General features: G+C 48.0%; 1 protein-coding gene across 5 annotated transcripts in view; it reads left to right on the forward strand.

Moving 5' to 3' along the window:
• SAMD4A (sterile alpha motif domain containing 4A) overlaps positions 1 to 23,031 on the forward strand; it is a 227,596-nt gene that overhangs the window by 186,913 nt on the left and 17,652 nt on the right. For 4 of the 5 annotated variants that reach the window (XM_007986735.3, XM_007986741.3, XM_037983999.2 and 1 more), the window contains 5 exons: positions 300 to 386; positions 7,956 to 8,289; positions 12,023 to 12,108; positions 17,667 to 17,785; positions 22,483 to 22,684. In XM_007986735.3, the coding sequence (XP_007984926.1) occupies positions 300 to 386; positions 7,956 to 8,289; positions 12,023 to 12,108; positions 17,667 to 17,785; positions 22,483 to 22,684 (828 nt within the window). Of the gene's footprint in view, positions 1 to 299; positions 387 to 7,955; positions 8,290 to 12,022; positions 12,109 to 17,666; positions 17,786 to 22,482; positions 22,685 to 23,031 lie in introns of those variants that run through there. The other variant, XM_037984002.2, reaches the window with a different exon arrangement.

Below are 23,031 nucleotides of genomic sequence, written 5' to 3' on the forward strand. Positions count from 1 at the left end.
AGACTGAGGTTAGAGAATCACCTGAGCCCAGGAGGTGAAGGTTGCGATGAGCTAAAATGGCGCCACTGCACTCTAGCCTGAGCAACTAGAGTGAGATTCTGTCTCAACAAATAATAATAATATTTAGTAAGAAGAGGTTTATGACGATGGGTACTAATGCAAGAGGTAAGTGGATATTGATGAGCCCGTGAAAATAGAGGAATAAAGAAGACAGTAAAAGCCTCCAAGAACCTGTAAGCTGATTCTTAAAAATATGTTTTTAAATATACATTTAAATGTAACTTGTTGTTTAATTACAGAATGTTACCAAAGGTGCAAGACACAAAATTGTCATCAGTATTCAGAAGCTCAAAGAAAGACAAAATCTCCTGAAGTCTTTGGAAAGGGTACGTTATTGGATGAGGGAACATTTCCACTTTTGTTATGGGAAAGTGAACTAAGGAAAATTCTCCATTGGAAGTGTCATCGACAGACCTGCTAGAGCATATCATGCGGTTTCCTTCCCAAAGTCAGAGAAAACAGAATGATTTTGAAGTGAAACCTCTCGGTTGCACGTGCTTCTCTGATGCCTCAGTGTGCTTATTCCCTGGGCCGGGGCTGCCTTGCGCAGCCATCTAGAGCCCTGATGAAGTGCTTTCAAATGCACCCTTTTTATATGCATTTGTGTGTCTGCCTCGTATACATTTGTAGAGATCAGTGAGGTGACCAGTTCACAATCAGAGGCTGAAATCTTGGCAAAACAGGGCAGGGCATGCGCAGTGTGCTTTGGTCTCACTGTCCTCCCAGGGGAGAGTCTGTTTTGAGAAAAGCTGCCCCCGGCGTGGTGAATACTAACAGGTACGCTGCAGATAGAGGCGGTCAGAAGCATTTGGCAGGCAGACATAGTTGGCTCTCAAGAGAATCATTTCAGGCTTTAACTTAACAACAGAGTTGGTCCCTGTGACTCTGATAGGAACCATCTCAAAAATGCTAAATGCTGAAAAAAGTTTATTCCAACGTGAAAAGCAGTGATCAGCTGCCTACTGTCCCATTTTGTTTGCTGCCTACACAGGTCCTCTTCTTACCTTTGTGTCTGGATGCTGCCCTGGTAACAAGGTCATTTTTAGGACTTAATGACGACATGATTTCATCTAAGATCCCAAGGAGGGCAGGCCCCGTGCCTCACACAAGTGAACCAGCACTGCCTCTGCCTCAGGGCTGGCATTCTTATGCATGAGTACTGGGAGGCAGGAGTGGTGGGTGGGAAGTTCTGTGGCTATTTGTAGCCTGCAGAGCTTTAGAGGTAACCTCTTCTAGTAATTCTAGGGAGCTTTTGGATTTTGGAAAGGGACAGAGTATTGAGGGAGGTAGGGATAAAGCAAATTTTGTGAGCACATAAACATTTAATGGAGTGGTAATTTTTCAGCGGATACACAAAGATGTGTGTGTATAATTTTATATAGACTATATAAAGTTACATTCAATGCATATATGTTATATATATATATAGAATATACGTATATAACTTCGTAAGGAACGTTTCTTTTTAAACCTCTGGCCAGATAGACAGACAGAGGCTTCTCACGTGCACATCCGTGATTAAAGACCTCTTCTTACTTAAAGTGAATTACAGATTACAAGTGAGATATCCAGTAGAACCTGAGGTTTATTTGTTGTTGTTTTTAATTGTATACTACTTTAGAAAGCAGTTTGTCTAAGTGACTATGGCCATTTTTAAATTGAGAAACCATTCTCTTTGGGGGAACATTCAAAAGGCCAATTTACTCTTCCTTTGTTAGAAAGTGCAGAAAACATTTTGCATAAGGATTTGATTGCTAAGTGTTATGGTAAAAGAGTGATTTTTTCCCTTCTTTCTGGAGCAGCCTTGAGGATTCATTCATATCCTCCATCACTGAGGAAGCGCACCCACCTGGGAGACAAATTCCTGTTAGCGTTATTCCCTGCAGCCTGGCAGAAGTCAGCACGGGGAACACTCTGGCAGCCCAGTAGCAAGGGTGACCCCGACATGCCATTGACTTTCCATCTAGCCTTTGATAAGTCAGTGATGTTTTCTGTGTCCCAGATTTTGCACCTAGAATAATAGTGACTCCCCTGTTCGCTGGAATGGGAAAGTTAAAAGGTGCCACCTACAGAGCCGAGTGTGATGGCAGCCAGTGGTCGAGTGGAAAGAAATGGAGTTTATCGAGTCTGACTTCTTTGAGAGAGGAGAGCTTATGTGTGTCAGATGACTGGGTTGAGCTTGAGTCAGAATACCTGAATGTTTGGACATCCTGTGTGTTGTCCCTGCCTAAGCTGATGAGCTGGGGCGGGAGGGAATCTCTTTCAGGCATCCACTGAGGACTCATCCCCTGGCCCTCCTCTCTTCTCAGGAACCCCTAACTCCTACTTTGCAAGGGAGTGAGTTGTTTGTAACCTGTTACCACTGACGGCACCAGTGGCAGACTCAAATCAGCCATTTCCCAGGCATTCCCAGACACCGTTGGGCTGATGATGCTGTTGGGAAAAGAGTCATCTGCCCCTGCCTGCTTCCCATATTCTTACCTCACATAGATTTCTAAGGAGATAGCTGGGGCCCCGCCCATAGTTAGTTCATAATCAGTGGTGGCTGTCTGAGCTCTGTGTGCAGAGCTCTTTTGTTCAGTTACTGAACCCTTATCAAGCAGCTGCCTGGGACTCAATTTGCCCCATCCACTGGAGGTTAACCGTGAGTCATACAGGGCTCCTGCCATGGGAAGCTGGGGATGTGCATTGGGACAGTTATATATGGCACCATATTATCTCATAACCCAGTCTGATCGACGTCATCACCATAGCAGGTGGGGAAGCTTCCTGAGGTGAAATAGACCGCTGTGCAGTGATGAGGTGGGAAGCCTTCAGAAGAGCAGGATGCTGGCTGGGAAACTCATTAGGAAACTATAGCAAGTCTTGATGGGACCTTGAGCCAAAATAGAGGCAGTGAGGATGGAGGAGGAGGATAGAGATCATTTAGAGGGAGTCCAGTGATTGTGACGAGGCTTGGGTTTGAGTGTCACAGCATTTGGGGACAGAAAAGATAGGAGAAGTAGGGGCAGGAAATGGAGGTCCATGGGAAGGGTTGAGTGTGAGGTGCCTGTGAGACACCCAAGTAGAAGTGGCAAGTCAGTGGCCAGAGAGCAGGCCTACAGTCCAGGAGACCCACAAGGTTTGAAAGGACCGATTGTGCGTCGTCTGAGTGTAACTGATAATAGGTGCTCCCGGGAAGTGTGTGTCAAGAGCATGGACAGGCCCTTAGGAGCACTGTAAGATATGGAGGGGCTGAGCAATAATACGGGCTGTGCTCGCCCAGAGGGTCGGGAGGGTTTGAAGGAAGGAATCCCGCCAGGTGCCATGGAAGTGTCACGTACAATGGAGACAAAACACTGTCCTCTGAAATTGGCCCTCAGCAGGTCACTGTGCCGTGATGATACGGGTTTCAGAGGAATGGGAGGAAACAGAAGCAGAAGCCTGTGAACCAGTTGGTGTGAACGGGTGAGGGGCCATGGGGTACAGAATTGTAGACTTCTCAAGGTACATGGTGGAAAAGGGAAATTAGAATGGTCACTGGAGCAGATTTTTCAACATTTATCTTGAGTAATGAAAATGTTTCCACATGGTTTTATTCACCATCCTGGCTTTTCAATTCACTTCCAAACCGTGAAGCTAAGCCATGTTCTGAGCCTGGGTCCCTGGCATGGAGGAAGGAAATACACACACACACTCACGCATTCACCTCACTTCCATGTATTGCGGCTTACAGGAGGAGAAAATGCTTCTCTGTAAGCCTGTGCCTTTTCTTCAGACACATCCAGATCTTGTCCTCTTGGGTTCAGATCTGAGACCCCCGATTCCATCAAGTGCTGCAGAGAAGCTGCAGAGAAACTTAATATTAAATGCTAAATATTTCCGAGGTAATAATGCCTTATACTAGTAAGATACACTGTATACTTTTTAAAAATGTTTCACCCCTATCGGTGGATTTGGCCTGTACCGCAAACTTCCTAAGGTAATCAGGAGAGCTGCTGGTATCCTGATTTTAAGAAAAAGAAACTCAAGTGAGTCCAAATTCCTTAGCAAGTTGGTTCCTAAGGACTTGGAAAAGCTCTTGAGCTTCATCTCAATGAGCCCTGCTCGGCCATGTACAGCGTCCTTTCATCCTTTGTTCCTTTCCTGCTGTTTCTCCTTTCCTGAAACATGCAGTGGTGGTCAGGGGTCCCTCTTATATGTTCCCACAGCTCCCTGCCCTGATGCCCATCATACCATGTGGGTTCCAGAAACTGTAAGCACCTTAGAGCAAAGATTATGACTTAATTTGCTTTCATATCCCCAGTGTATAACAGTGCCTGGTTAATGACAGGGCTCAGCAGCTGATGGGTGCATGAGAGGAGGAAAGAACAAATGCGCTAGATACAGGAGTCCTGTCTATTATGTGAGAATCCCAATTCTTCTTACACAAAGGGAAGGATGGAGTTAGAGACACCACATGAGTGCTGGGGACACTTCGGCTGCTCAAGACTCTCTTTTCCAGATGGTTTGCAGCTTGTTGTTGTCATATGCCCAGGAAAGGCACTGAACCAACCTTCCTCCGAGACCCAAGTTAGCCACACCAGGGCTGGTATAAGTCAGGAAGTAATTTCCTTCCTGCTTGTCTCCTGAGTGATGGCTGTGGTCAGTGGTGGACCAGACTTCCTGCTGTCTGATCTCAAAGGAGCTCCTCAGCTTTGTAACAGCACGTTAGTTAATGAACAGCTTCACTGTGCCTCTTTGTGTTTATCATGTGGGATTATATTTTCTGTATGAAAGATCAGTAAAGACTTGGGTGGATTCCCCATTTTTTGGTCAACGTGGAGAATTAATTCTCACAGTTAGTCAAAGGTGCTAGATTGATTTCCATTCTGGCCATTTCCCTGTTCCTTCTCAATTTGGGCACTCTGTTTTGAGTTCAGGAATTCATTTTTAAGTGTCAGGAACATGACCTGAGTCACAGTGCCATGCTACTGATGCCAGCTTGATCAGGGGATGAACTAACTGGTGGTAAGCCAAGTGTTATCTTTGAGACAATGGCTTGATGTCTATGAGGGAAAAACAAAATTCTACATGATTCCTGGGAAGTTATATTTTATAGAAAGTGTCCAACATTATTCATTATGTCTTTGGTTTCTTTTTTGATTTTTGTTTTCATTTATTTATTGATTGATTTTTGGTGTGGTTGCCTCCAATAGAAGAATCAGATAAGATTTGAATGGAGCATGCATGTTTCCTGTTTGAAGTCTCTTCACATATCCAAAATCTCCTCTCACTACTAGCTGGAGAAACCTTCTTGCCATGTGACAAGAGCAGGCAGGGGTTTGGTGCAGTTGACAGAGTGTCCCAAGCATGCATTTGCTCATCCCATTGACAGCAGCTGCATGGGATGGCACCGCAGGGATCCATGTGATCACCCCAGCATGGCTTTCCTAGCCCCTCTTCATAGGGAAACTTCATCCCTCTTTTCCCTTCCCCTCCTTAGTCAGGGGCTGGACAAGGAGGTCAGTGTCCCCCACAACCCAGGGGCTGGTTGGGCCACTGGAAGGACCTCAAGGTTGGATCCAGGGGTCCCCTTGTTAGCATGCAGTCTGATCAGAAAAGGTGGTAGGTGCTCTCCTGGCATGGGTCAGCTAGCTCACCTTCCTGTGCCTGCCCTGGTCACATCACCAGGTCAAGTCAAGGAAGCCGATCACATGATGGTGTCTAGATGCTGGGAAAGGGCCGGGTCTACTGTGGGCAGCAGGGAAGGAGTGATCAGGAGCATGCCTGACTGCTGCAGAGACATCTGTCATGTGTAGAAGGAAGGTGGCAGACGCGAAACTCTCCAAAGAGAAAAAGGGACTTTCTCCCCTAAAATAGGCTGAACAGTGGCCCTGGCCAGGTTTGAGAGACAATTCTGGTGGCTAATTAAAATTTCACTTCCTTCATAAACCCTTCGTGCCAACTAGGCTAAGGCATAATCCAGGCTCCACTTCCCACCCCTCCCCGCCAAACAAAGCAGGTTCCTGCCAACGACAGGGTGTGGCTGTTGGTGTTCTTCGCTGCCCACAGTTGAAACAGGCACATCCAAGGCTGCCGTCCTCAGCTTTCCTTTTTCTGATGGATTGATTGGAAATGTTTGGGTGCAGAAATTATCACATTTCATATGTTTGCATTCCCTGACACCATCGAGCAAGTGTAAGAGAGGACCCCAGGAATGGATTGGATACTCATGCATCAGGCTTTTTTAAATGTCCTTGCTATTCTGAGCTCTCAGAAAATTAAATACTTTGGGCCGGGTGCGATGGCTCACGCCTCTATTCCCAGCACTTTGGGAAGCTGAGGCAGGCGGATCACCTGGGGTCAGAAGCTCAAGACCAGCCTGACCAACATGGTAAAACCCCGTCTCTGCTGAAAATACAAAAATGAGTTGGGCATGGTGGCACGTGCCCGTAATCGCAGCTATTCAGGAAGCTGAAGCAGGCGAATCACTTCAACCTAGGAGGCAGAGGTTGAAGTGAGCCGAGATCATGCCACTGCACTCCAGCCTAGGCATCAGAGTAAGACTCTGTCTCAAAAAGAAAAAAAAAAAAAGAAAGAAAAATTAAATACTTCATAAATAATTGGGACCCTGATTGTCAATGTCCTTTCCAGGTCCTAGGAAGACCTTGATGTGCACAAACACAGGGGGAGCAGCTTTGTTGCAGAGGGTCCACCCCAGCCACCATGCCAGGCAGGGTCCCAGGCTCCCGAGCCCCAGCCATGCTCCAAGCCACAGTGTTTGGGCCTCTGAGCATCTGGCACAGAGAGAAATACCTATCAGAATCAACTTTTATTTCTGTTTTTAGTAAGTAGTGCCCAGTATATCAAACTATATGTGCAGAATGATCCAATGTTATTATACAACACATAAAGACATGTGTATATTATATTACAGTTCTATACATATTCCTCTCCAGAATGATTCTTGTAAAACTTGGCACTCCCTTGCTCGAAACCTTCCCTGGTTTCCCATCTTAGACTAGATTCCAACATCCCTGCCCCGGCCCAAGGCCTCCAGGCTCAGGCCTAGGTGGCTGATGGGACACCATTGCCCACCTGCTCCATCGCAGGCCTCCTTGCTGTTCTTCACACTCCCCGCTCAGAGCCTTTGCCCTTGCTGTGCCCTCCACCTGGAGCGTTTCTCCCCAGGATCCTCATGCCCATGCTCATTTGGGTCCTTGCACCAGTGTCACCCTCTCCAGGAGCTTCCCCTTACAGCAGCCCCGGCCCATACCACAGCCCCTGGCATGGTATAGTTATCTCGTTGCTGGATGTCAACTCCCTGGGGAACCCTAAAGACAATGAGGCAGCTACGATATGCTCATTTTGTACACAGGGAAACTGAGGCACAAAGTGGTTAAGCCATTTGCCCAGGGTCACATGGGAGTGCAAGAATCCAAACCCCAGCTTCTGACCCAGAGTCTCTGCTCTTAATCACTACCCTGTGCTGCTTGTGCCGTGGACTAAGTGAAGGTGTGAACAGGCTATTTCATCCAGAACAAAGCATACACAGGACACAAAGCCATCATGTCACCCAACTTTGTTGTACAGCTTCCAAAGCGTGTGACTGTAAAATGTATAACCACATTTTACAGAAATGCACCGAGGGAGGCAGAAAAGGAAATGCACCAAACTGTTTTAGTGGTTATCTCTAGATAGTGGGATTTTCTGATGGTGTGTATTTTCCTCACTACACCTGTCTGTATTTTCCAATTTTCTACCTGGGCCAATATTAGAATGATGAAATGGAAGTGGTCCCTTTTCCCAAAAACATCCTGATGAGGGTACCAGCAGCCACCAATCCACGAGCTCAGGGCAGGGGAGGACAGGTACAGGGGTGGACGACCCTTATTCCTGAGCCTAACGGAGGTCTTCCTGCTCTCCTCGTCCAGGACATCATCGAGGGGGGCAGCCTGCGCGTCCCGCTCCAGGAACTACACCAGATGATCCTGACTCCCATCAAGGCCTACGGCTCCCCGAGCACCACGCCCGAGGCTCGCCCCCGGGAGCCCCAGGCCCCGCGCCAGCCCTCACTGATGGGCCCCGAGAGCCAGAGCCCCGACTGCAAAGATGGGGCCACAGCCACTGGCGCCACGGCCACTCCCTCGGCCGGGGCCAGTGGGGGGCTCCAGCCGCACCAGCTGAGCAGCTGCGATGGGGAGCTGGCCGTCGCCCCCCTGCCGGAGGGGGACCTCCCCGGGCAGTTCACACGCGTCATGGGGAAAGGTAGAGCCCGATGTGCCCATTTCTTTTTTCTTCTCGGATCCCACTAACCAGAGCGACAGGCTCCTGGGGGCTTCCCCTGGGTGCTGGATAAATTCCCTGTCCAAGTAGACATCATTAGCTCCATCTTACAGATAGGGAACGTGCAGCTCAGAGAGGTTAAGCCTTTTGTGACCCCCAGAGACCTGCTCCTTAATCCCGGCTCCTTTCTCTCCCAACTCCCTCAGACCAGGGGATGCCAGCCCTTTTATGACAGTGCTCATTGGGCCAGTGGACCCCTGCAGGAGGAAGGTGGGAAGGACTCCGAAAAAGATGATTTCGGGACCAAACCATTCACTCAGCATCTCACCCTCTCCCCAAAGCAAAAGTGGCAGAAAATGAGTGACAAACTGAAGGGGCACAGACGCCTTTAGCCAGAGCCCAAAGATCTCCCTGTGCAGAAAGATGCCAGCCTTAGCAGTGGCCTCTGTCCTCACCACTGAAAGTGTTCTCAGATGTGGCCAGGGTTTGGAGAATTCCCAGCATGGAACTGTTTTGTTCTCATTCTCCCGTGTCTGCGTTTATATTCTCTCTTCACGGCTGGCCTGCCGTGTGAAATGCTCTAGTACGAATAGCTTGCATTTGTTTAACTTTTCCTCTGTAGCAGACACATGCTTTACCTATAGAGCTTACTTAATCCCCAAGTTATCCCATTTTACAGAGGAGGAAACTGAGGCACACAGGCTAATTAGCCCACCTGAGCTTACACAGCTGATGGCAGGGCTGGAATTTGAACCCTGCAGTCTCTCCATCATGCACATAGTTACCACTGTGCCTTCTTATCAGCTCAAGATAGAACAAGGTAGAGTTTCATGTGATGGTTCTCTCTGCTCTTAGGTGACAAAATCCAAACCTAAAGAGTCATGTGTCATCTGGTGTCTCCTTGTTACCTCCACAGCCCTTACCACCTCCATTCTATACTCTTTATGTCTTTGAGTTCTATGTCTTTGAGTTCTCAAAGATATAGACTTTATATCTTTGAGTTCTCAAAGATATAGACTTTATATCTTTGAGACTTGGTATCTTTGAGTTCTCAAAAGTTTGCATATTTTCTTGGCTTCTGAGCCTTTGTACATATCTCCCCTCTGCCTAGAACCTAGGCCCCTACTAGTTTATACAAAGCCTTCATCCTTCATGTGAATTACAAGATGGTGCCCTGTCTGGGTGGACACGGCACTGCTAGCACTCACCTTGGCATGCACTTGTGTAGTGCACAGCCTGCACATCCACATGGGACAGCCTTGCCTACAACACTCTTTTCCTCACCCCATTCCCTTCACCTGGGTCAAGCCTCCTTCTCCAGGTCTTAGCCAAGTCCTCACATGCTCCAGGAAGCCTGCTGATCCACTGGGCTGGGTGAGGTACCCCCTCTCACCTGCCCCACGTCCCCCTTTACTTTCCTTGTCTTAGCCCAGTTCACATTAGACTGTAATTGCCTGTTTGCTTGACTGTATCTTCATTAGTCTGCAGCACAGTCAGACCACTTTTAATAGCTACTCAATACCCTGCTTGTAGCACAGTGCTTACAGTAGATGCCTCATAAGTAGGTGGTGCAAAACTTGAGTGATGACACCAGTATCTAAAGTTAGGCCTTCCCACAGACCATCCAAGCATACATGCTGGGTGCACGCCTGTCGGGGAGGGTAGAATCCACAGCATGGTCCTTTGGGTAAGAGTGCCCCTTTCTACCTGGGCTACCCTCTGCCTTTTCTGGGGCAGACCCTTATTTCCATATCCTCGAAAATATCCACCATTAGAATAATTTATGCTTGATCTGGTGTCTTACAAGACATCTTGATTATTTTCTAACATGTGGTAATGCCAGCACTTTTCCTTTGGAAGGGGAAAACAATTTTTTCTCTGTTATTGTCCAATATTTCAGACCATTTTAAAAAACCCAGTTTGCAGTAAGAGCAACTCCCACCCTTCCACCACCCACCTTAAGGCATGTCCTAAAAAAAGACTTAAATTCATAGTAATCTGGTGGAAGAGATGACTCACAGCTTCCCTTGGAGCTTGATGGCCAGGGTGGGCCCTCACTCTCCCCCACCCACCCCTTAGCTGTGTTGGATCAGAACAGATTTCCCCATGGGTGAAGACACAGCTCCGCCAAGCCCAAGTGGAACAGCTACTGAACACGCGGTACATTGCCCTACTTCTTAAGAGACCCACACTGCTGTGGCACTGCCTCTTTATATTTTAACTACTTTAAAGGAAACTGTAACCCTAATCCACACTCAGCATACACAATTCCAATTAACAAAATGGTGGAGAGTGGAAACCCACCCTCCCCCTACCCCAAACCCTGCCATCCTCATTCCCAGGGATAGTCACTATTAAGTTTTGGGATATCCTTTCAGAAACTTCATCATCATACATAAGCACATGAATATTCACTTTTATACACACGCAGACCTTATTTACATTCTTTTCTACAGGCTGATGGGTTTTTGAAAAATACGATAGCCGGGCACGGTGGCTCATGCCTGTAATCCCGGCACTTTGGGAGGCTGAAGTGAATCACTTGAGCCCAGGAGTTCAAGATCAGCCTGGGCAACATAGTGAGACCCTGTCTCTCAAAAACAAAACAAAACAAAAGAATAAAATTTTAAAAGTATATATACTTACAATATTTCTATCAATACAAATAGCACCATCTCAAAGTTTTTTTAAAGGCAGCATACTATTCCACTGTATGCATAAACCGTAATGTATTTAACAAAGTCCCAATTAATAGGCAGTGAGGTGGTTTACAAGGTTTTGTTATGACAAACAATGTTATACTGAAAGTGTACATGCAAAGGCAAGAAATAAATGGGATTGTGTGACCGAACGGCCATGCAGGGTTAGGGACAGGGAGGAATGAAGTATGATGCCAGGTTTCAAGCTTGGTCTCCTTGAGTGTCAGACATTTTTTACTCTCTGGTTGACTCCTTTTGTCCACCCATCTCCACCATGGCCCTGTAAACACGACTAAGAAAGTCGGGGAATCGTCACCTATATGATGAGACCAGAATGGGCCACAGTAACGTAGCGGTGAGAAAGCCAGTGCGTGTGTGTACTCTACCCGCAGACTAACTCTGCTCCATCCTCATTAGCACTGACTTGAGTGTGTAGGTGAGCCTGCGCCTATGTGTGCATAAATGTGCATATCACTCTGAGAAAGCAACCCTCCGAGGAGTGAGTAGCAGGCCTCCTGCACATGTGCACACCCACGCACCTCCCCGTCTCCAGGAGGTGCCAGCTCGTTCCTCCAAACACAAACGCCACTGCCTCTGCACCTGGCGAGGGGTGCGCGCTCATTCATAAAATCACGGAGGCTGCTCTCTCTGACAGTGTCAGGGTCTTGGATGCTTTTGAAGCCCCTCACAGAGAGCCACTTTCAAAGATGGAGCTCAGGACGCCACCATTCACTGCTGTGTTCTTCCTCTCACGAAGTGTCTTATTGCAGAAGGCTTCACATAGAATGGCACAACTGGAATTAACCCAAGGGGCTTCTCAAGGCAAGGGCTCCCACGGTGTCTGAGCCTTTGACTTCTGTGGAATGAGGAGCCTCTTGGCGTTTTTTGTGAGCCTTACATAAAGCTGCAGACACACATACCTCTCAGAGTGTTGGTCCTGAAGGGAAATGAGAGTCAGGTCCCAGAGATTAGAAAGGGGTGCATTTTTCTAATCCATCTTTTCTTTTTAATTACAGTGTGCACACAGCTTTTGGTCTCCAGACCCGATGAGGAAAATATAAGTTCCTATTTACAGCTCATAGACAAGTGTCTAATTCATGAGGTGAGTAGTGACAGGTTTTACAAAACCAATTTTTTGTTTTTATTGCTTAGAAAAGGTTCTCAGAGTTTCTGTGATGTGATCATTTTAGTCTCCAACAACTTGTTTTTGAGTGGTGGACAGTTATTAATAATAGGTTAGGCAGAACTAGGCTATGACAGCCTCAAACCCAAACACAGCTTGAACATTACTTTGGTGTCCAAAGATTTGCCCAGACCGAGTGCTCTGATGTGCAGCGAACGCCTGAGACGACTTCTGGCTGGGGAAGCAGCCCCGGGTGGCCAAGCCTCGCAGGATAACACACGAGCCCTGCTGCTTGGCCCTGGGCGTTTTCAAGTCTTTTAAAAATCTTGTGTTGAACTCTTGGCTTTTAGCTCAGGGAACTGGAGAGAGGAAGGGAGAAAGAGAGCCCATAAAAGAACTAACGAGTGTGTGTGTGTGTGTGTGTGTGTGTGTGCGCGCTTGCGATTGTTATAGGAATCATATTTGCTATATATCCTTTTGGAGGAGGCCTGAGGCGGGCTGCAGGTGTGCCTACCAGACTCTCAGGCATAGTCTTCATATACAGAGTGAGACAGATGCTTGGGCATGGCGGGGCTAGGCAGCCATCTGCACCGGTGGCTGTCCCTGAGGGGCATGTAGGGAGAGGGAGTTGCACCTCAGACCTGAAATTCCAGTGGCTCCTTGGGCACCCCTCCCTCCCCACAAAGAGCTACAGAGGCAAGGCCTAGACTAGAGAAAACTTGGGACCAGATAAACCTATGGTGGCGAAGTCTTTTTGTAGGATTTCAATGGGAGAATAAGATGGTAAAGGAGCTGGGGCGGTGGCTTATGCCTGTAATCCCCACACTTTGGGAGGCCGAGGTGGGAGGATCACTTGAGGCCAGGAGCTTGAGACCAGCCTAGACAACATATCAAGACCCTGTCACTACAAAAACAAACAAACAAAAAAAAATTAGCCAGGTGTGGTGGTGCACACCTGTAATCCCAGCTTACTCGGGAAGCCAATGTGGGAGGATGGATGGTTTGAGCCCAGGTGGCCAAGGCTACAGTGAGCTATGATCCTATCACTGCATTCCAGTGGGAGCAACAGAGTGAGACTTGTCTCAGGGGGAAAAAAAAAAGATAATAAAGGCCCCAGGCCTCCTCACCTTTGCTGCATTGGCAGCCGGTACTCCAGGAGTCCAGTGGGCTCCGGTGAAGGGAGATGCCCAGCACAGCAGCCAGGCCCCTTCTCCACTTCCCTCTCACGTTCTCACCCTCCCAGCTGCTGCATGGGCCCTGGGCTATTGAAGGTCTCACTCAGTTCTCAGGGCCCTCATCTGCTACCCACACTTCACATTCAAGGGTACAGTTGTCCTCTGGGATTCCATCCCAGCTCCCCCTTCCCCACTTCCCCAGACCCTCATTTTTGCAGTTTCTCCTCTTGGCCATATGGATTCTTACGTGCCCAAGCGGCTCTGGCCAAAGCTGTCAGTGTGACGACGGTGACCAGCCGCCTAGGTTGGGGGCTCAGACATGCCATCCTCTGAAATGTTCAACTATACCAAAGTACTAGACTTTTCACTGAAAATAAAAATGTTTTTTTCCCTCTTTAATGGCTTCCCTAGAGCACCCAGACACTGTCAAAAGCCTGTATTGAAGGCTTATCTGTGACTTTGTTTCAGGGACAAGGCCTTCTCCCCACAAGCCTTGAGTAATCCTTTTCTATTTCCAGTCCTGACACTGGACTTGTTTTGGCCAGGAAAAAGCGACAAAGGAAGAGAAGGCAAGAACACAGTGAAGAATGTTACAACTCGTTCATTCCATAGATACTTACTGAGCAGCTAGTCCCTGTCCCGAACTAGGCAGGTTACAGTAGTGAGAGAAGGGGTGAGACAGAAAGCAACAGGCCATCACAGCCATGATGAGAAGGCCTCTGGTAAGGTCATCCCTGCGTTCCCCGGAGCACAGAGGAGCAGCAGCGGGCACCAAACCTGGAGCCAGAACAGGGCATTTCCATGGAGGAATCCTCTCCACACTGAAACCTGGAAGGCAAGCGAGAGTCCTGGTGGTAGAGACTCGGTTCGTAAGGAGGCAGAAGAGAGCGATGTCTGCAGGGCTCCGTGTTTTGTTGGGAAGTAGGACATTTGTGGGTGGGTTGGGGCAGACAGCATGGGGAGGATTTCAGCCTCTGATAAAAGCGAACCCGAACTCTGCTTCCTCTCCCACGCCTGCTCTCAGCATTGATATTGGAGGACAAGGTACTGTCCACCTTGCCTCAAGACAGCTGAGCCCCTGAGACAGAAATAATGAGTCCTCCATCCGCCCATGCCAAACAATCCACAGGCTTCCTAACTGTCCCTCGCCAGCCCTGAAACTTTGGCCTGACGCTTATCGCTTTCCCGCCGTCCTGCGTGTCCTCCCTGGGTATCCTGGCTCTGGTTTTGTTTTTTCCCCTTTACCTCCCAGCCCCAAGTGATCTCCTCTGATTGCCCAGAGGGGCCTCTCATGGCTGGAGGCCCCAGGCAGGAAGCTGCTGGTGAGGTGTCTGCTTGCTAAGTTCAAGTCAGGATGGAGGGGCCTGCGTGCCGCTTTGGAAGGGAAAATGTTGTTCAGGGATTTTTATGATTTTAGTTTGAGAGAGAGGAAAAGCGTCTGAATAATTTTCCATAGCCTCTGGTTATTCTGTGTGGGCAGAACACGCCCTGCCTGTGAGGCCCCGTGGAGGCGCACAGCCTCCATCCTGGAAGAAGGTTCACCCGGGCGCAGAGAGACAGGACGCCCTTTCATAGCCCGGACATGCTGTTCCTTAGCTGGCTTGGAGCAGGGAAGGTATTAACTGGGCCAGGACACCTCCCTTCCTCCCCAGGATGGAGGGACCGAGTCCCCAGAGTCATGAAAGGAAGGAGAGGGAAGTTCTGAATTTTATTTCTGAGGCCAGTCACTTTGACTCCTGAGTGATAATCCCAGGCCTCTGGGCACTTCACTGTGTCTTGAGGTGGCTCTGGGAAGAATGGCTCTTGCCTCTTTATGAGCCTTTTCATCCAGCCACGTACACTGGGATACCATAGCCATCTTCCTCCAGACAGAGGCATTGGTCTAGGCCTGAGAGGGCCAGAACTCTGGAGTGGCGACTAGGGGTGCCTGGGCAGTTGTTGGGCATGAAGCCTTCCCTTCCCCTCCAGGCCCCTCAGGAAGCTGCTCCCCAGCCCAGCCTGGGGCTGCAGTGAGATATTGGGCATCATAGCCAATGCCGATCGCCTGTAACTGAGCACTCCTCTGTAGGTCAGGAACCAGTGTTCAGAAACTCCTGGAGCCAGCCACGACCAAGCACCACAGCCCCAACTGAGAACTGCCCCCACTCTCATTCAGCACTGCTAAGGGGCTGGCTCCCATCTGCAGCTCTGAAGGAAAGGAACCCCACCGCCCACGGAGGTGCTCAGGGAAGGCGCTGCCCTCCCTGTGGAGGCACCAACATTCCCACCTTCTCGGGTGCTGTTTCCCACCGGGGAAGATGTCATGTCTATAATGGTGTCTTAGGAAGCACATCCATGAAATGAGCCCTTTACTCCTTTGTCTCTTGCAAACTCAGACCAGTTGTCCTTCAGGCTGACTCCAGATCAGCTCAGTATCATAGTTTAGAGACCGTGAAGTCATTTGCTGTGTGCTGTTGTTGGAGTGCAAGGTCATACTGAATGTCTAATGTGATGAACAACCGTCTACCACCACCAAACGGCCGGTCTGTGCAGTCCAAAACCAAACCCCAGTGTGACACCTGTGAGTGGCATCTGTTGAACCATTATTAAGAGTGAGGCACATTCCAGGTATTCTAAGTGTTTTTCATGTGTTATTTCATTCTCACATCATCCTTTTGAGAGAGAGATTATCCTCAGTTTCTAGTAGGCACTGAGTCTTGTGTAGAGGGGCGTGCATAAAGGCGTGCAGGGATTCGAGCCCTGCCCGTCTGCATCCACAGCCTTCCTCTGGCCCACAACTCTCCTCCCCAGGTCACCCTGACCAGCATGCCCACGTATCCTCACACAACATGTGGCTGAATAAGCCAGTCAAAAGCAGAAATGATCCCCTCTCGGTGTGAGTCCAGCAGAAACGCTCGCCTTTCGCCCCATTTCAGAGGTCCTCATGTGTAGCAGGACACGCAGGGGGAGCATCACCAACCAATGGGCAGGACTGTGGAGGAGAGCCACGCCCTCGCCTCCTAGCCTGCCTTGATGCGTATTCTTAGTGGCATCTGGCTAAGGTCACCCGGGAAGAAGGGGTTTGTAAGTCCTCAATGACGTTTCTGCCACATGATTAACATTCTTCTGCTTTTGTCCACAGAGCTCTCCTGGTATTTAGGTCCTTAAAGATTAAGCATCACTGGGGGACAATTAAGCTGTCATTTCTTCTTCTCCATTTAAGGAATGTTTCCTTTATGGGAACTGGTCATTTAGTCTGTTACTGAGTAATATTTTATGACTACTTAAAGGAATTCATGGCTTATTGACAAAACTACTTCGGAATCTTCTCTCCATCCTTGTTACTGCGAATCAATCAAATCACATGGATTTCCAACAGCACGTGTTCTAAGTTACAGTTCTAGGCACTTGGCAGGGGATTCATATGTGACGTGGTGTCCTCACCACCTAGAACACCCGATGTTCATGCTTTACCTGCAGCAGCATTACCGGGGCACTTGCTACAAACACAAACTCTCTAGACACCCCTTCAGATCTACTAAATCAGGCTCTGGGCCTGTGGCAGGGAGCCCATGTATCTGAATTTTGACTGTCTCCTTGGCTAATTCTAATATATCATGAATCTGAGCGTTCCTGCCTTGGAGACCCCAACCCACGTAAAGTCCTTTCCTAGTCTGTGGCAAGTACAAAAGCTAAATGCAAAAGGAACTATAACATAGATAAGAGTTTGTTACAGGGCAGTAGGCAAAACACACACACCAGTTTTACTAGAAAAGAGTTCTGAAGGTATCAGACCTACATATTTTCCCAAACTTTAGAGAAGGTTTAAGTCAGGACTGGCACACTGGGATTTTTGTAAGGCAAGAGACCCATTAACTAGAGATTTCTCAACAAAGTCCTGAAACACAGAGAATAGAGTCCATTCTCTGACACCTTGGAGACCACTCTAGGGTGGCCACACACCATCAAGCAGATTGATTTTTGGAGTGGTTGAGAATTTTCATTGATTATGAACATGCAGGGGGGTCTGCAAAACCCAGAGTATTCACCAATCAATTTTGCAATTCATTCTTGGTTAATAGAGTCCGGAGTAGAGTCAGGAGGGAGGGGGAATGTGGGTATGGATCTGCCAGAAATATAACCAAAAATAAGGGTTATCAACAGTTTGATGCATGTACCTTACCAAGCACCTCCAATGTCAGATAATTTAAATTTTCAAAGTAGGCAGCTCCCAAATTAAACTGACTACTGTTTGGACCAGGTTAGAAACAGGTGAAGAAATGGCAACTGCAGAGACTTCAATGTTTTCTCCTATTAATTGCATGTTTCTCCCTCTAATGCCAGGCTGTGTCACCCATTTAAAAGTCCTGTTTGTTTTTGCAGGCATTTACAGAGACACAGAAAAAAAGATTGTTGTCATGGAAACAGCAGGTGCAGAAGCTCTTTCGGTCTTTCCCTCGGAAAACCCTTCTAGACATATCAGGATATCGACAGCAAAGAAAGTATGTTGGGATTTCATTCTTTGTAATGCACGGTGGTTCCCCTGGCACCTTCTTGCCTACCTCAGTTCCTGGGGCAGGAATATGGCAGGGCACCATTCCTTGTTCATGAAGATGCCCTGTGGCGAGTTCCAAATTGCGTTACTTAAACAGGTGGGGCTGGGAAAAGGCTGTAAGAGCGAGCACTCCCAGGGGAAGAGCTGAATGTGAGCTTTTGTAACTCCGTTTGCATTGTCAAAATGATGGTAATAGTCCGGATGGGTATCAGAGGGGAGAGTGGGTATGATTTAACAAATGCAGGCAAAACACAGGATGGCTTACCCACAAAAGGAGGATCTGAAAGGATAAAAATGGGTTGTTCTATCAGCACCTTACGTGGTAATTTTTTTCCCCCTTCTAGCTGTAGACAAGCTAATTATAGTTGGTGGCAGGGTGAAGAGCCCAGGGCTAGTCTATTTTGGTCTGCAGTCTCATAGTGGAGCAGTACAATTCTTGATTTTTTTCATAGTACTTCAGCTTCTTGCACGCAGTTAAAAATAAGCCTGGTTGTACTTTAGAACCCATTACCTTAATATAGTTTTAAATTGAGGAATCCAAATGCATATTAAAGATGAACTACAGTGACAATTTGTGGGAGAAAATTAAGGGTAGAGGAAGGGTTAAGCCTTAAACACTGATAGGGAATTGTTGGGACATAAGGGAATGAGAATGTAAACATCCTGAAAAATTAACATTCTATTTTACACTTTTAAAACATGAGCAGATAATGTCTTCACTTGCACCTGAAAGGTTCTGAATTCGTTTCATTTCTCCGTGCATGTATAGAAGCTCTTTGCCCGTGGTGTTAAAATTTGGGGCATTTATTTGCATAAGTGTGCCTTAAAACATCACTGTTTTGTATTTAAGGGAGATGAGGCCAGTTGGAGTTTGTGAAAAGACTTCATGAAAGATTAATTTTAAAATTGAAGTGTGATCACATTCCAGCATATATAACGCTTATTTATTAAACAAACATTTATTTAGCACTTACATATGCCAAGTGGTATCCAAGCACTTTAAGAATATTAATACATTTAATCCTTGTGACAACCACGTGAGGTAGAGCTGCTGTTGTTGACCCCAGTTTACAGACAAGTTCGTAGGCAGCAGCATTGGGGATTTGAACCAGGCAGGCTGGCACCAGCTCCAGCTCCATGCTCTTAACCCTGTGGAAGCCAGACAACTCTCATGGTCTCAGGCTGATGAGTGGAAAAGATGGTTCAGGCAAAGCGACACTTCAGGACCAGTTCCCTGGCCCCAAGCTCTTGGACTAGACTATCTCTGCCCTGAGGATTCCTAATGACCCAGATGAAAGGCAAGGTCTGCTTCCTTGGCCTCCTGCCCTGGGGCCTACCCCCATCCCAAGTGGCTTTTCTCTAAGAGCAGCAATACTTTTCCCAGGTGAAAAGGTTCCAGACTCCTCTTGCAACACCAGGCCCTTGGGAGACAAGTTCCAAGAGGAAGAAGGCATTTGGAGGTTGGAGATGAAGATGGGGCTTTTAAGCTCTTTGCTGCTCCTCCAAAAGTCCCACCCTGGCCTCTGTCAGCCCTGTGTTGTCATTGGTCCACATCTGAGAGCCTTCTGGAGGTGGAGCAGGGGGCATGAACTTTGACCTCTCCAGGGTGTTAGTAACACTTGGATTGGGCTAACCTAAGGTTTGCCAGGTTGGAGTCCTAATGGACATCTTTTTATTGATTAGATAAGAATGAATTGCTTGTGGATATTCAATTGGAATTGGAATTCAATTCAAAATGCTGGAAGATGTTTTATACTCATAAGTATTTCCTCTGGGATCTTTTTGTGCTATTAATTTGCTTTGAAGACCTCTTTCTCCAATAATACAAAGTTTACTGCAACCCAGCCCCTGCTTGGATTATTATAAATCCCAAATTAATTGATTCTTATTAATGTTACTTTCTCAAAGACTTTTCATGCATTTCAACATTTCAATGTAATGAAATCAGATTTAGAAATGTAAGGCAAAATAATGAGAAAGGAAAACTTGCTTTTGTCACTTTGTTCTCTCCCCAGAAAGCATCGATGATTTCATTAAACTTAGCAATCTTAAGTAATCCAAGCATTCACTCTGATTGCCAGCAGTGGCAACCCTCTGCAAAGCTGGCTTTGTAACAACCCTCGAAGGGTCCTACCATCAGGAGAAAGATGGCCTAGCCAATCTAGGCCATCGTTAGTAAAGCGTGAGAGTAGGACATGACGGGTCCTACTCTCTCGCTTTACTCCCCTCCCCTATACAGCTGAGTCCTAAGAGTCCCTGGATCCCTCCTTTCTCCAGTGACTAAGTATCCCATAACAGAGTCCTCTGCCCAGATTACATTGCTTAAGAATACAGTCTTGCCTTCCTGGAAGCACATATCATTTTAGCATCACTCATTGACTCTGTATTTTGCATATGAAATAACTTTTTAAAAATCCAACCAAAAAGGAAAGTGAGAAAATGCTATCCACACTAAATAAGGAAAGATCATAGCACAATACTGAATCATCTACCAGGTGGCCAAAATTCCGACTTCAGAACTCAAAGGACTAGTTTTCATCGTTAAAAACAAACAAAAAAAACACTCAGCCCTTGTCTCTACCTCACACAGTCAGATTGTCCTTCCACCAAAGGAGGTCTCTCATCCTGTGAAATTTATTCTACCCCTCCTGGCCCTGAGTTCTTCTTTCAAACCAAAAAGTCTTAAGCCTTAGTAAAAATAAAAACGAAATTTTTAAAAGGGGAAAATAGGAGAAAAAAGGAAGAAAGGCCAAGATAAAGATACCAAGAACCCGTGAGTGTCCTCCTCACCACCTTTAAATGAACTTCTGACCAGAATCTAGAACTCTTTCCATGGCCACCAAAGCCTGGAAGTAGAAAGGCACAAGCCCAGAATTCTCCCTCCTGCCCCTTCTCCCCCTGGGAAATTTAGGAATTCTGGGGAGAAGAGAAACTTATTTTCTGAGATCTGCACTGCTAGCTCAGATGCCCCTCCCCCTACACCCAGGCACAGCTCTGCTTCTCAGGAAATGACTGCTCGCAGGCCCCTATCACCCTCAACTGGTTAAACTACGTCAGCCCAGCTTCCCGGAGTCTCCCCACAGGCTTGGTACAAACCTCCCGCTGGAAAAGCAGATCTCTTCCATCTTGTGGCCACTGGAGGTAATGCATTTCGACTTCATCCGTGAATGACTAAAGCTGACTCTTCTTGGAAAGAATGTGCTGGTTCCTGAAACCCTGCCGGCTGCTGTGTAACCTCCCAGACCTGAGGCGTGTCGGAGAGGATGCATTCTTCAGTGCTGAGGTCAACCAACCCAAACGGGAGCGCCGGCATCTGCATGTGATGCTAGGGGCTCTGGCAGCCTCCCTGCGCGGACCCAGGAGAAGCATGGACCTGCCCTGGCCTTTCTGCGGCCCACTCTGCAGGGAGAGCCTGTGGAGTGAAGGCAATTTGTGTCCTAGCTCCAGAACATTCCCAAACATCTTCTCCGACCTTATATCCCTCGCCCCACAGGTGGCATTGGCTCTCCCATTCGAGGATGCATCATGATGGCAGAGACTCATTGGTTCCTTCATTTAACTGCATTCCCTGTGCAGAAACTGATTCAGGCACCGGACATGCAGGATGGATGAGGACAGACATGGAGCTTACATCCGGGTGGGCCTCACAGGCTTCTCCACGTCTGCCACACAGGCTGAGGAGAAACAATGATAGGATTAAAGAAGGGAGCACTGGGACAGGAGTCAGACCCAGTTCTGACCCTGGCTCTGCTGTTTTCTTGCTATGTGGCCTCTCGAGAGCATGTGAGTGTTCAAGACCTGTGTCCTCATCTGCAGCAGGATGGGTTGGAGAAGATGCGGCGGGGAGGCGGAAGAAGGCAGAGTGCTGGTGAACCTGCTGGGCCTGCGTGCCAGTGCTGCCCCCTGCTGGCTGTGTGGCCTGTGCACAAGGATTACACACAGTTTTACTTCTCCAGCTACAAAGGAGAGAGCACCTACTTCATAGGGTTGTTGCAAGGATCGAAAAATAATGTCGAAGTCCCAGGAAGTTGCATGTGATATAGCTTCTCAGATGTTAGCTGCTGTTTTTAGTTGTTCGCTGGCACAGAGCTCCCTGTAGGCCTTACAACTATCAAAGTATGAGCAGAGGCGGGGCGCGGTGGGCTCATGTCTGTAATCCCAGCACTTTCAGAGGCCAAGGCAGGAGGATCATTTGAGCTCAGGAGTTCCAGACCAACCTGGGCAACATGGTAGACCCTGTCTCCAACAAAAATATAAAAATCTGTAGTCCCAGCTACTCAAGAGGCTGAGTTTGGAGGATTGCTTGAGCCTGAAAAGTCAAGACCAGCCTGGGCAACGTAGTGAGACTTCATCTCTACCAAAAAAAAAAAAAAAAATTATCTGGGCATGGTGGCACATGACTGTAGTCCCAGCTATTCCAGAGGCAGAGATAGGAGGATCACCTGAGCCCAAGAGGTCAAGGCTGCAGTGAGCCAAGATCTCACTGCTGCACTCCAGCCTGGGTGACAGAGTGAGACCCTGCCTCAAAAAAAAAAAAAAAAAATGTGAAGAGACCCCCCAAGGCAGCATCCCATGGGAAGCCTGTGGCTTGAAAAGGGCTGAATAATAACTGATCGTCTCTTCCTTCTCTCTTGGCTCTCACAGTCGAGGCTTTGGGCAGTCCAACTCCCTCCCGACGGCTGGCTCTATGGGCAGTGGCATGGGCAGACGGAACCCGCGCCAGTACCAGATCCCCTCTCGGAACGTCCCTTCCGCCCGCCTGGGCCTCTTGGGCACCAGTGGATTCGTCAGCTCCAACCAGCGCAACACCACAGCTGCCCCCACCATCATGAAACAAGGAAGACAGGTTTGTTCTGCCCCAAGGAGGGAGGAGGATGGCCAAGCCAAGGCCTGAGGCTGCAGATGTCCCCCCAGGTGACCCCAGGGTGGGGAGAGAAGCCAAGGGGGACTATGCTGGGGGCAGTTGCCACCATTCCTCAGAGGTAACAGCATTGTTTGCGTTGTTCTCTGGGAGACACAGCAACCCCATAGCTGTGCTTAGGATGCCCAGAGGACCACTTTAACCTTGGGGACCCTGCACAAGAGGCTCTTTGGAAAGAAATGCAAGACCTATTTCTTCCTTGCCCCGTGCTTGACCTTCTACCTCCCAAATCTGGGCTCCAGGAGAGCCTGGTACTTAGAGAACTTTCCTTC

Source organism: Chlorocebus sabaeus, chromosome 24 (assembly GCF_047675955.1).
Source record: "Chlorocebus sabaeus isolate Y175 chromosome 24, mChlSab1.0.hap1, whole genome shotgun sequence".
NCBI classification, from domain to species: domain Eukaryota; kingdom Metazoa; phylum Chordata; class Mammalia; order Primates; family Cercopithecidae; genus Chlorocebus; species Chlorocebus sabaeus.